This window comes from Corvus brachyrhynchos, unplaced genomic scaffold (assembly GCF_000691975.1).
Source record: "Corvus brachyrhynchos isolate BGI_N302 unplaced genomic scaffold, ASM69197v1 scaffold59, whole genome shotgun sequence".
NCBI lineage: Eukaryota > Metazoa > Chordata > Aves > Passeriformes > Corvidae > Corvus > Corvus brachyrhynchos.
This window is the reverse complement of record NW_008246054.1, coordinates 6,046,370-6,061,127: the sequence shown is the minus strand read 5'-3', so window position 1 is coordinate 6,061,127 and position 14,758 is coordinate 6,046,370. Positions and strand designations below refer to the sequence as shown.

Genomic DNA, 14,758 nt, shown 5'->3' with positions numbered 1-14,758 from the left:
CCAATCTGGCAGCGGATTCCCGATGTTCGGGTCTCTTTGACACATCCCATATCCTGTGCATTATCTTGTAACCCAACAAATTATGTCTAATTCTCCGTGTGTTTAATTAGATTTTAAAAGTCCAAACAAGCAAGCCTAAGAACCTGAACAGAGTAAAGACAGACACTTTTGCACCAAAACCAGCACAAACTCCTGGAGACATTGGGAGCTCTGGGGCCCAAGGTTGCATTTTGGACACTTACAGCATCCCTCAGCATCACACCTGCAGCTGTGGAGTGTTCCCCATGCTGTGCCTGCTCCCTCCTTCTACACTTTATGCTTAGAGCTTCTTTATTAAAGCTCAGCCTTTATCTTTCCATTTCAGTAGGTGACAGGAAGGATTTGTCTTCATGTAAAAGGAGGAGGAGACACTGCTGGCGGGTTTTTATAGTATCAATTTTACTTTGTGAGGCAAAAACAATTTCTTTGGTGATAGCATCAGTTAATTTCCTATTGGAGAGGTGAGAAGAGACAGAGGGGGGGAACAATCCGTTACAGGGTTTAGAGAAGCTGACAAATTGCAAAGTGGAGCTCTGCTGCATTTGCCTCTATGTTTCACTGTTCCACAAACCACTTCATCATTCCGAATCCACAATCAGTTATTCTCCCGGGGCTCCTTTATACAGCTCTTTGAAAGCCCCCAAAGAGTTTTGTTTGTTTTCAAGAAGCAAGGAAGCTTTCTGAAGGCACAAATCCAACAGTGAGGGCTGGAGCCCCGCTCCAAGAGGAGCTGGGATGGCAGGATGCGTTTCTTATGTCAAGTAAGCTCACCATAGTCATGAGGAACCTTTCCACACATGCTTCTCTGAGCTAAATTCACTCTGTGTATTGTAAACTCCCCATGTGTTTGCTTCATGACCAGCAATAATAAATGCATTTGTAATGGCTTGACTCAGCCCAAGCCTTACCACAGGGTTTTATGGGATCATGGATGTTACCCAGAGCCAAAATGGGGTTCTTCCAAATAACGTCACCCTCATTGCTTCTGTCACACTCAGGATGAACAGCCCTGGTGTAGGCAGGTGCACATCAACTAGGCAATGGGGATATGTCCATCTGCAGCAGATGGGGGCCTCTTCTCCTGGGGAAAGGGGGAGGGGGATGCTCTGAGATTCCCTCTGTTCCCCCTGCTTTCCCACAGCACTGGTGCCTCCAAACCAGCACTCTGATTCCAACACCCCAATGCCACCATGGGGCTTCCTGGAGCACAACAGGTATTGCTGCCTTCGAGCACTGGATCACTCTGATCTGGGCAAAAGGAGCTACTTTGTGCCTCAAAACTGCCTGGTGGGCCGGATCACCTGCCCGGGGCCAACCCATGGCTCCCTTGTAATGATATGTAGTTAAAAGAACAAAATAGACCATTTTCTGCCTCCTTCCTAGTAACATGCACCAGGTAGAGGGAGCCCCACTAAGAAGGTGTGTGTATTTACACATACATACATACACACACATATGTGCACCATAGAGGTCGGTCAGCCATCAGAAAACAAGAGTTAACCACATTCACCTTCCCCTGAAAAATGCTGCTGCAACGTCAAGCCCTCAGAATCTCACACCCAAACAGCTCCTGCTCTCCATCACCAATAAATGAAAGCTGTAAAGGAAGGAAGATGGAGAGGAGCCTTCAGGAGAGGGAGGGGGGTGTGAAGGGGACACCAGCCCCATCGCAGCATCACCCGCGAGCTGTTTCATATTTATGCACTTGCAGCAGGCACACAACAATGAGCTGTGCCATATACCATTCTCCTTGCATGGAATAAGCAGCCCTTTCCTCTGGGACCTTTCAGGAGACACCATTTAAACAGAAACACGCTGCACCAGCTGGATAAAAGGCAGCCACCTAGAAGCAGCCTGGACGGAGGGGCGAGAGGACTGATTTATTCGAGGCTGAGCTGGAAGACTCCCTCGCCCCATCTCCTTCCATAATAAATGTTATTTTCAGCCCCACCTGAGCCTACATTCATTTACTCCTACCCAGAAGTCACGTACATACATACTGAAGAATTCAAGCAGTAGGAAAAAAACCCAGACACCCCTGTGCATGCCTGGAGCTTGCCCACTCCAAAGGTACAAAAATTAAGATCCTTTCTCCACAGCCAACTTTAAGACATAATACTTTCATCTGCTTTATCAGCATTGAATTTTTTCACCCACCTTCATTTCTCTATGTCCTATACACCAATAATACTAGAACAAATCAATTATAAAGGATGACAGATGACCATAGCCACACCAAAACTATCTCCCACAAGTAATATACCGAAAAGGAACAAGATTACTTCCATTGCAAGTGGTCTGTGGAGAAGCCATCTTGCAGCTCAGTGCCTCAAACAGCAGTCTTGATCAACAGGTCAGGAGTCTGTGTTCTCATGATGGAAATAGTAAGAGGTAAATTATAGCACAACTGCTTATCTCTTAGAGCTGACACATGCAGTGTTCCCAAGACTTTTTTTTTCTGATACTATGCTACGGGTCTAACACGTTTCCAGTGCCCTGGGCCAAGGATTTGCTATGCAAATAGCAGGTTCTCTACAGATGACATATAAAGAAGGAAAAAATCTCAGCCTGGTCAGGCACCACATCTGCTGACAAGTTAAACCATCATTACAATGCAGCGATTTCACACTCGTGTTGGTTTGAAGCTGGCCCCCTCACAGAACAGAGGCATCTGATTTGGCAGGAGCACAGTTGTACTACAGGTGCTGTCATTTGGCTGCAAAACCCGCTGTGCATTTTGGCTCTGGAGGGAGGTTCAGGTGAGAGCTGAGACAATACAGCATTTTGCTCCAGCATCACCAACTCGAGCCCAGCTCACCCCAGTAATGATATATTTTTATCACTGCTGCATGGTCTTACTGAAATCGTTTTGGTAGCCTGCTCCATTTCACTCACAGCAAACAAATATCACATCAAAAAGTGCACTCTTAATTCTCATTAACTGTCCTCACCATTGGCAGCATCAGAGGAGAAGCAAGACTGAAGCAGCCAAGGAAGCGGAAATATTCTCAAAGTGCAAAGAAGGAACTGAAGCACATAGTAGGAAATCCCTGTCCTATTTCTACACAGAGACAGCTTCTGCTGCCTGTACTAACAGTACATCAACAGTCTCCAAATTCTCAGAAAAAAATAATCTAAAGTTAATTAAAAAAAAGAAAAACCGGCAAATGTTTGAGAAAACTGCTTAGTTCAAGTGCACAGATGGGAGCTCAAGCCCACAATATATGCAGAAAACCAATCACCCAGCGAAACACAGCGCTCAGGGAAACGAGATGTGTGCTTGCAGTGACACAAAGTCATTGCCTTGTCACACAAGAGGATGGGATGCAGGAACTGCAGTGAATGCACGCAAAACCCAATGGCCTCAGCTCCTGTTCAGCCCAGCTGCACCACAAACACTCCTGGTTGTGGCAGAGAACTGCAGAACTGCATGGCCTGCTCTGTCTTCCTGCGAATCCTCCAAGGCCTGGCCTTCTGCATTGCCCCAACTGTTCCTTCATGAAGAATCTGCTGAGCTTCCCCTGCAACAGAAATGCATCTAATACTCCATTTTAGCACTGCCTGGGTTCATTTGCACCCTCGAAAGCAGGGCTGAAATCCATAGATCTTTCCGAGCTCAATAAAACTTCCTGGGCCTGACAGATCCATCAGTGACAACTCAGAAAAGAAGGCACTCACTGTGTGCAGAGAGAAACCAGGTGCCTCGAATAAGAAACACCAAGCTGGGTGTTGCACTAGAAGGATCTCACAGTGAACTGATAAAGGTGCAGAAATATGGAAGGATTTTGTGTAACCCTGATACCAGTTGACACGGACACACAGCCCTTGGCTCCCAGGGAGCTGCACAGGTCGCTCATAGATTCACGCACACATGCAAGGACCAGACACCTCTGTGTCCCCTGCCTTAAAATCCACATACAAACTTGCACAAAGCCTCGAAGGGCACTCAAAAGGTGTAATTACACTCATTTTCTTGCCTTTTCTGCAGAACTGAGAGATTATTTCAGGGAAATAGGGGAACCCTATAAAGGCTGAACCATGGAAAATTCCCTTCTGGTCTGCAGTAAATAAGATATATGTGGCACTGGTCACTAAGGGGTCAGTGCTGCAGGAACACGGCCCTTTCCTGGGCCGCCTTGCGGACACCTCCCTGTGGGGTACCATTTCTTTGACCCAGAATAAGATCATTTATCATACTGACCATGGCTGAGCTCCAATTTGCTGAGGTCACTAACTCTGGACGAGCGCTGCTCCACCCACATTCTCAGCCACCGGCCTGTAACCATGACAAAGCCCCTTCCCTGCCGCTCCTCTGCCATTATTCCCCCTGCCTGCATGGAAATATATGGAAAAACAAGTATGCCCCCTTCCCTGCTTAAGAAGCTTGTTTTTAAAACAGACAAACCAGCTCCCAATACCTGCTGCTCTTCCAGGTGCATGACTACTCTTTGCTTTAGGATCCAAGGACCCTCCAGGAACCTGCTCTCTAAAAGAGTTCAAAACCAGACCTAAGGGATCCTTCCAACTCCTCCAGCCTCCCATCTGATATGCAAATCACTCTCTGAAGCAGACCATGGTGTGCCATAAACTGCAGAAGAAGACCCGGAATAGCTGATATAAATGGAGTCACAGGCAAATGGATTTGGTACTATGCAGAGTGAGCAGCCAGGCAAATTTTGCAGCAAGAGCAAAATCCATTTTCTCTGACAAGTGCACAAGCCAATCCTGCCACACACTGGAATGGGCAGTGATTTAAGTACTAGGGAAGAAATTAGGGGGTAACTACAGCCAGGCATAAGAGAATTGCAATTGTTGCTCTCATCTGTTCTTGTCTGCTACAAACGAACACCAAGGTCTTGGCTTCTGTAATTTTTAACTGCTTTAAGACGTCTTTTTCTTGCTTCTCATCTAGAAGAGCAATGCTCTTCCTAATTTTCTTGTGTCCACAAAATGGGAATGGATCACAGAGATCTTTCATAACCTTCCTGCTAGCAGTGAGGACTCAGATCCCAGCTATCACCCAGCAATTCTCAGCCCTGAGGTTTTAATCACAATGCTTATGAACTGGAGAGGAGCTGCTTGGGATCTTCCACTCCCCACAGATTGCTGGTCAGAGAATACAAGTTCAAGGGATCTCCAATCCCACTGCTAGCCAGCAGCAAATCTCCAGATCCATCAGCTCCCATGACAAATAAAGCAGCTTTGAGCTGATTCTCAGGGTAAACCTAATCCCTACTCATTTCCAAAGTCAGGGCATCTAATCCTGTAACACCCAACACTATTGTCAGTTCAGGCCTCCCAATAAATGCCAGTGCACCAAACTGTCTCTTTTAATTAGGATCACAGATCACTAGTGCTGGACCAGAGTCTTGCCTCTCGTTCAAAATTGTCAAAGGAAGGAGCTGAGAGAGCCTCAAAGACTATTGCCCCAGCAGTGAAGTACCAGCCTGGGGATCGCAGACATTAAAAAAACCATCTCCTTAACAGGTCCTCTGATTTTATCCTCTGCCAGCGCAGAATTATTCTCAACAAAAGACCATCCTGAGCCTTGTCTGCTCTGATTTTAAGAGGCTTGAGCACTGTAGACCTGCAACCAAACCCCAAGGAGACTGTGCCATGGTCTAATAGTTTTTGCAGTCAGGAATCTTCTGCTAATGCACTAAACTCCCATTTCTTCATTCCTCCCTATCAATCTATGCTAGATGATAATGCATCATGCTGGCTATAATCTGTCCTTCCCAATGATAAAGGAGATATCCCACCTCATCACTTTTCCATTCATTTATCCTGTTTAACCTTGGATGTTACTGGTTAATTTTTTTTTAAGCTCTCAGCAAGACAATTCAGAGAATGCATTACTAATCATCAGTGTAAAGCTTTGCCAAAACCCAGCAAACTGAAATTTCCCTTCTCTCCTATTTTCCTGGTTTCTGAGTTTTGGGTGTGTGCACAGGCACTGAGGGCTAAAAAGGAAAACCTTATTGCTGTTAAAGAGACTACACAGAGCTGATGTGCAACCCTGGACCACAGAGGAAGGTGGCTGCTCCTGCCAGAGTGGGGAGGGATTCCCTGGCAGCCTGGCACTGCTCTGCATGCAGCCAGCCTGGCCGAGGGAATTCCCTGGGCTGGGCTCTCCCTGGCACTGCCAGCTGGATCAGAAAATGCCTTGAAGTCAACTCCTTGCCCCCTCCCAGCCTGGCTGGTGGCTGTGTCCCCTCTGGCTGCTGGATGAGTCAGTGTCTCAGCTCAGCTCAGGAAATTGCCATGATTTTATTCCTCTAAATACAGAAATCGCCTCTCACTTTTGGGCTCAGATCTGCTTTGCTATTATTAGACTTTCATACAGGGCCAAGCACCATTAAACCGATTCCAGTCCACCCAACCCAGCCACCCCCACAGATAGTCCAAGCCCCTCAGTCTTACTTGAAAGGGAAAAAGAAAGGGCCAGTGAGATGATCAGGGTGGAGGAGGAGGGGGGGTAAGATTTACAAGTGAATGGAGGTAAGAATGGAGCAGTTTGTGGGATAAAGGGGCTGCGGAGGGAGCTTTACAGATGTGCAGAGGGACGGGGCTCATTGTTTAATTAAGCAGAAAGTGGCTCTTTTGAAAAGCAATTTTGCACAGGAGCTCTGAGCTCAGCAAACAACTCCTGCGAGTGAGGGCAGGAGGAGAAAGGAACAGCTGGCCCGGAGCCGTGTGAACCGCATGCTAAGCGGTTTAAAGGGCCCGGATCCTCCTCCCCAGCCCTGCTCCGCTGCCACCCTCTGAACAGCGCTGTCAGCACAGCAAATCCCACCAAGAGAAAAGAGGGAGCGGAGGGGGGTGGGACAGAGGGTGTCCTGCTAGGTGTCCGCACTGCAATACAGCGGCTGGGAAGGAGGGTGTAACAGCCAGGCTTTGTTATCCCAGGGATTTGGTCACACACAAGAGCTGGTTTCCCAGTGCCTGGGAAGCTCCTTCCACAATGAGTTGGGATGAGCTGATCCGGTAACTCTGCTCCACGGCCTCCCAGGAGGGTGATGGGACTGCTCCTGTGAGGACAAGCGTTTATTTCCCTGCTGCCTCTAAAGGGAGCCGCAGCCTCGCTGGGGCAGGGACCTGGGGCTGAGCCCCACACCAGGAACCACTCAATCGCGACGCTGGCAGTGCTGCAGCATCAGAACAGCTCTGATGCTGCAAACACTGCGCACCCCGACTGCTGGCAGCAGGTCCAGGGCTAAGCTGGCCCAGCCTGAGCTCCCACCCTGCATTACCCACTGAGGCCCCTTCCCTTGCCACCAAGTCTGTAATTTCCTGCCTAAAAGAGATGCAGGAGTGGGATGCACGAAGAGGGGAATAACCCAAGTCCTTTGAGAGCTGCAAGTAACACACACTGTGATTAAAAAGATTTGACTGCATGAAGTTCCATAGATCTATGGGGGTTTTTTTACCATTCTCCTTATAAGGCCCTATATTAGCAAATATATTTTTATTCTTTCTTCGGAGCAAGTTTTAAAATGTTAGGAATAATAAACAGAGCAATAAAATCATGCCAGAATATTAATGACTCAACTAGGATGTACTACCCAGCAATAGCACTAGGTACTAGTGCTAGGTACCGACAGCCAACACCAAGTGCTACTCTGGATTTTACAGGTTGTTTTGGTCCAGCACCCCAGTCAGCTCTGAACACAGTGCCAGCTGTATTTTGTAAGCCACCCTGCCTGTAACATCAGTCTGATCTCTCGAGATCCCCAGGCTCTTTTCCGAGAAGATGAATGCTTCCAAGTCCCCAGCAGTCCTCTATGCTGTGCAGAACAAGGCCCCTGGAAAGCAAAGCTCTCGAGGAGCACACCATGCTCTTCTCCATAGGGATTCAACATAAGCAGCACTTGGCATATTATTTTAATTTTTCCTCTTTAAAAAAATCTGATTGGCAGTGGGCTTTTTTTCCCTTGAGTTTCGGTAAAGGGAAACCACAAACAATTACCAAAACACACTGATTAAAAATTTAACCTTCCAGACTTGTAAAGTGCCAAAACACAGTGTGAATTCTTGATTAGCCTAGAAGGTCCCAGCGAGCACTGCTGAAACTGGTCACTGCTGCTTCAAAAACACAAGTCCCACCACTGAAGCCACAGAAGAAATTGGAACTCAAAGGTCTGTGACAGCAGCTGAGCAGCCTGCAGCACAAGTGCCAGAGACTTTACACACAACCCCAACCTCTGGGTACAACATCCAGAAGACAACACAGCAGAGGGGTTTTGTAAACACTCTTCAACAGATGATGCTGCTGAGCTAAACCTAAAATGACTACAAGGGTTAAACAATGCCAGTGACTTCCTACCCTTCCATGCATCCATGCAACTCACATGGCCAAGACAAATCCACCACTGTTGAGTCCCAGCGAGATGGAGGAAGGAGCTCCAGCATTACTTGCAGAGCAGTCACACAATGATCTATTTGATTACTGAAGCACTTGGTTAAATTACTGTGGCTTGTTTCAGGAGGACGCTGCCAAATACATTTTCAGTTTTTAATCTAGGGTTTCTCTCTTTTATGCTCCATTGTCTCTAATAGCCTCTTAGATGCTTGAAAATAAAGTTGATTTCCCTGCCAATTTAATCCTCTCTCCATGTGACAAATATTGTTATTCCCCCAGCTGCTTTCTCCCACACACACTGTTTTTATGCAGAAGAAGCCAACAGGGCATAATGCCTTTAGATCCTCTAACAGCATTATCAGTGAGATCATCAGAATAGCCAGAAATTTGGGACAAGATTCTTGTTTAACTTGAGGTCTTCTTTCTGCAACAGTTCCACAAGATTACACAGTCCTGCACAGTGTGGATTAGGTAAATCTGCTGCCTATGCACATACACTACACCTTTCTAAGTTCCCACTTCGGCAGCAACTCCAAAATGCAGGCTGAGACAGCTCCACTTTGGAAATAAAGAACTGCTATTTAACTGACATCAGGATACAAAATGCCCCTTGGATAATAAAAATAGGTCCTGCCACGTGGCTGTACCTCTCGTGGCTTGCTCTTGTCCCATTTGCAGCTTCCTTGCTCCTGCCTTTCCCAATCCCTCCAGGAGTCTATCTCCAGGCATCAGAAAAGGACAGAGAATCAAATCTTCTTGAAAAAGTTAACATGATCCAAAACCCACCTACTTTCCACCTAGTGCCTGTTATCAGGAAAAAAGAAATGACCACACAAAGAGTCTACTCAAGCAACATTATCATTTAGAGGACACTGATTGCCCCTGCCAACTATGGAGCACAGTTTGTTTTATTCATGTAAATATTTGTAGGTATTTCTTCATATAATTTTCCATCTCCCTTCACTTCTGGGATATATATAAAAATGCCTAAACAATTACAATATAGGTGGACCAAATAACCCAGAGAGAAGCAACTGTTCTGCAAAAAGGAGGACAAAGACAAAAATAACCTAGAAAAAAGGAAGAGTAGGTAAGAGAGGCCAAAATGGCCAAAAATAAAACTTGGCAGCTAATGAAATCACTTAAAATGGGGTTAGAAGTGTAGGTCTTCGAGCAGTATTCATACTACAGGTCTTTCCCTGGAGAATTCAGTGATGGACATTCAGGGTAAGGTAAGCAACAGGATGTGCCAAGTAGAACTGAGCTGTTTTATTTCTCTAATCATTGCAATTCTGGTTGCATGAGGGCAGCAGGGACCATGCTATGTGTATCTTTATTTACCCAGAGATAGGAGTTAAAATTTCTTAGTGGGAACAAAGGAAATACATGGCATTAGGAACAACATAAAATTGTAAGAAGATTCATATTTTCTGATATGATTCGATTGATTCCTCACCACTAGAACACAATTGTCTTCTGGAAGTATCATGAGGGGTGTTTCCAGCAATCCCTTAGTGTCAGACATTCAGGCCACCTCTGCCTGCCCCATCCCTGTGCTGGGTGTAAATGTCACTACAGCAGCTGCCTCACAGCTCAGTTTATGCTCCTCAGATGCTGCAATCCACAACCAGCCCCAAAATGAAACCTCCCTGACACCCAAGGCACAAGACAGCAGCAAACCAGGGGAGCTGACAAGGGGGTACACTGTCAGTTCTGCCTCTCTTGTCACAGGGATAGCAGCGCCTGGAAAACAAGGCAGCAGGAAAAGCTGGGAGCAATAATGTGTTAGCTGAATCTGGAACAAATCACTGGAGATCATCAGTTTGAACCCTGAAGCTGAGACAGACCTTCAGGGAGAGATTTATCCCTTAGGATAAATACACATCTTACCGAGGCTGCAGAAGTCTTCCCAGCAGCTTCAAGTGAGAATGGATCAGACCACACACAACCGCACCGCTGACAACCGTCGGGCTGGAAGATCCCTCTTTGGTACTAATACCCTCCCCTCCCCTGGCAGAAATAAACATCTCCTGTAATAACCCCTTTTTCTTGAGCATCTGATCATGGTTTGAACACCACCAAAACCATGGGTGTTACTGGGTATTTTACATTTGCAGAGCACTGAAGAAAATTATGCTCTAGCCCCCAAGTTTATAAACCAACTAAATGAGTATTTTAGCATTTCTTTACTACCTTTCATTTAAGGATCTTAAGTGCTTTAACAGTGATGGAATTTAATGCTGAATTCTCTTGAGATACATGAAAGTATCACTAGCAACAGGGGAAAGTTAAGCAACATGACTAAACTCACAAAGCAAATTGTCATCAGGTCATGTTTCTGGAGCTTTAGTTCCTGTCCTTAACCACAAGATAACACAATATTTCAGTATTCCTATTATATTTGAATTACACATACTTATGTCCAAGCACCAAAAGCACTTCTACCAATCTCTAATTATTTCCAGGCACAGCAAAAAGATTTCAGGCCTGGAGGTTCCCAGCACATCGATTATGATATCAGCCATTCATGAGATATTGGTTGTTAACATTCCCTGATGATTTTGTGTTATTTTGGTTTATAATCCCACTCAAATAGCATAAAGCAGTGCTATCTAGCTGGAAAAATTCAGAATACATCTGTGGCAAAATTACACTACAACTGAAGTATGCACACAAGTAAGTGAATTAGTGCAGCACTGCTCAATATTGATATTCCAAATTGCAAACCAGGAATTATGACTGCTTATCCCTGGGACACTAAAGTCCTACTTTTTATTGCAGGGAAGGCCATGGGTAGGATATCCAGCATCCTATTTGAGCACCAGGTTTACTGTTTTCAACTGCAGAGTTCATATTAAAATGATCATATTTACTTGAAAAGTCAAATGAATAGATAAACAACATTTATGTTACATTGCTACACATCCCCCCAAATATCTATACACCCTACTTAAACACACACACACACACATATATATGTGCCTCTTGGAAACCTCAGAACAGACAGGAAAAAACAGAGGAGAGAAGAGGTTATTGGTGGTCTCAAGTACCAAGAAAGACAAACGTAGACTTGATGGAAACATCCAGAGGCTGTTGTCTATCCAACAGGAGGGAGGCAAAAGTCTTAAGGAAGGACTTGATTCACAAGTGCTTAGAGGACAGGAAAGATCTCAGACTTTGAGAACTAACCCCTGTTTGCCAAGCTGCCTGATCCATGGCATGTCTGAAAGAGCTTTTAAAATACTTTGATCCTTGTTGGCAACTATAAGTGCTGTACAAACCAGCTTTGTTTCATTTGTTGTTACTCTGTCAAGTTATCCAACAGGTTTTGATACTCACAAGGCTCTGGTTGACAGGGCAAAGTCACCTGATGCTTTTTGACACCATCGAATAAGAGTTCTGCACCACCTCTGAAATAAAAACAATGAACCACTGAGATTTTGCTTTACTGTCAAAAGAAGGCAGCACAAAAGAGGCGATTTACATAGATGCCACAACAGAGAAAACAAATGACACAGACTATATTTAGCACAGGATTCCCTTTGTATTTTTTTTTCCTGTCACAAACCAAAAGTCCACAGGGGAAGCTGCCAGCTCCTATCGCCAACACAGAGAGGAGGCTCTGCTGTGGGCCAGAACCCCACGGTGCCAGGCATCATCCCAATGGAACGGGGGGATGGTTCCTGTCTCCATGTGCTCCCAAACCGCTGTGCAGTGCTGCCTTCCCTCTCCAGCCATCAGCACTGCTTCCACCCAAACAAAACTACAGCCACCACACCACGTCCAGCGTTGCTCGTCCCTAACACCTGCTGGCCAGAAGTCTCAAGAATTGAGCATTCTTCTGAAATAAATATTCCCCCAGTTTCCACGTGGAGGAGAAATGACTCACATGAAGTTACAGAGCAAGTCAGAACCAGCAGCCCAAGAGTCCTGGCAACTCTTTCTTGATCTACTGACTACAAAGTGTCCCAGAGAGAGACTTGACTGGGAGAAGCAAGTGATGAGGGTGACAAAGTGAGGCAGCTGATGTGGGGTTTGTAGCTCAGACCCGGGAAGCTGTGACCGGTCCGGAGAGGTGGTCCCGTGAGGAACTGTCTTCCCGGGGCCGGTGTCTTCCCTCAGCCCTAGCCGGAGTGCCCGTGCAGAGGCTGTCAGCTCTTTAGTGATTGTCAGCTCATGATTTCAGCTCTTGCCCTACAGGCAATCTCCAGGCCAGACCAGGGAGAGAGATGAGAGGCCCGTGTAGCAGTTCCGTATGAGGCATAGTCTGTACCCCGCGGAAGGGAGGACAGGGACGAGCTCTCTCCAGTCTCACAGGGGCAGGGGGATAGATCTTGCAGGGATACAGGGGGTGGGTGTCAGAGTGTAAAAGCCAATGGGTTACAAAGGATCTGCATAGGGTCTCCCAGAGGATTCCGGGTCTGTCTTCTTCTCACAGTAACCGAAAGGTGGTTGTCTTTCCAGGGGAGTTCTGCTGGGAGGTTGTGCAATCTCCTTAGCAGGCCTCTCTCCAGGGCACAGGTGGGGCATAGCCCACAACAAAGTAAAATATAAATAAATAAATACATAATCTTCCTCCACTGAACAACCTGATGTCCATCCCTCTTCTGACACACATTAGGGAATGCCCTCAGATAACAACTGACGGCCTCTGCAAGCACAGGAGATCAAGCGTGAGCAGGATATGCAGAGGGTGGCAAGTAAAGGAGATGGTTCTCACACTGGAAAAGAATGGGATTTGAATTGGGTCCAGGCACCTAATTTTAGGCTCTTCAAAAGAGTAATTAATTTTTGCAACTACAGCTTAGAAGCCTCAGCAAGCTCCTCACCTCTACTCCTGTTCTGGAAAAAGTACAATTGTGAAAACCTTGAGCTTTACCAACATCAATCATTCTTCATGATGCTGTGAGGCCACAGGCCAAACTCAGTCTTAGATTATAAAACTCTTACCAAGTGAGTAGGGACATGGATAATAAACATAAAAGCTACTTTAAGTTACAGGACACAGCAGTAGAGAGTGTGAGCTTTTGACTCTAGACTGAATTCTACACTGGCCAAAGTCCGAACAACCAGAGAAGTCTTAAAAAACTCAATTCACTTAATATTAAGCTGAGGTAGAAAAATGACCAACACATTTTTCAAGGGCATATAATTGTGGCAAAATGTTCTTCCAACTTAAATGCAGATTACTTTAGAAAAATTTCCCTATGAAGTTACTTTCCGGGAACTTACTGGTGCCTCTCCTCCCTTGGAAACCAACATAATAAAGAGAAATATTTAAAACAAACAATCCCCACCTAAATATCAACAAAGATATTTCCGGACGATATTAAGTTCCTTTAAATTCAGTATCTAAAAATGCCACAGTAGGTTTTCTTGGCTCTGCAATGGCAGAGCACAACAGAACCCTTGTTATGCCTTCGGCAGCATTACTTATATGCAGCAACTCTCCTAAAGAGCACTCTGTTGGTGTTCTTCCACCAGCTCACAACAAATAGTTATCTCAAAATTGAAGCAGTGATTATTAACATGAGCCGAGATTCATGTGAAGGAACAAGTCATAACAATTATATGAAAAACATTTTTTCATGTAATGAAAACAAGGTCACGCTTTGTTACAGCGGGAAATGTAGATTGCAAGATAAGGTCCTTCTGTAAAGAGCGAGCTGTGGGGAACTCAGCTGTGGTTCCTACATAGAGAGCTCATTTATGCATTTCCAAGGAAAGCAAAAATGCATCTCACTCTTCTGGGAAAATTAGGAGAGTTGCTGCAGCTGGAAGCAGGAAAGATAGAGGAAAGGATTCTTAAGGAGAAGGGTATTTAAAGGGTTATGGCATTTCTGTGTTTGTAAAAGGGTGGGAAAAAGCGAATAAATAGCAGCCTTTTAGCTTCTGCTAAAAGGAGGCTTTAACGAAATAACACTAGTATTTCCACAAATATGCACAGCTTCCACTGCAAATGCTTTAAGATCCCAGGGCCAGAGCATGAGCAATGCTGATACTACAGCAGCAAAGGCCTGGAAACTGAAATGCTACAGAGTGAGAACCTGGCAGCTTTACAGACCTGACACGGCTCAAACACAAAGCACAGTGAGGGCAGGCACGTGTACACACACTAACACACACACAGACAATGCTGAGGAAAAAAAAGCCGAGAAACGAAGGGGAGGTTTTCATAAATAATTTTAATAATTAAAATTAAAAAAACCAAACAACTCAAAAAGTTGAAAGAGGTGAAAGAAAAGGAAAGGCCTGGCACAGGACGCTCACAGAGAGACGGGAGCGAGGCCCCGGGACAGACGGGCAGGACGGCCCGGCCCCACGCTGCGGACACCCTCCGGCGGTGTCCGGCCCCTC

General features: G+C 45.7%; 1 protein-coding gene across 1 annotated transcript in view; it reads right to left on the bottom strand.

Annotated features, from left to right (window-relative positions):
- Positions 1–14,758, bottom strand: part of URM1 (ubiquitin related modifier 1) — an 18,345-nt gene that overhangs the window by 2,641 nt on the left and 946 nt on the right. Inside the window, exon 2 of the mRNA XM_017745422.1 lies at positions 11,741–11,844. Within this exon, the coding sequence (XP_017600911.1) occupies positions 11,741–11,844 (104 nt within the window). The remainder of the gene's footprint in view (positions 1–11,740; positions 11,845–14,758) is intronic.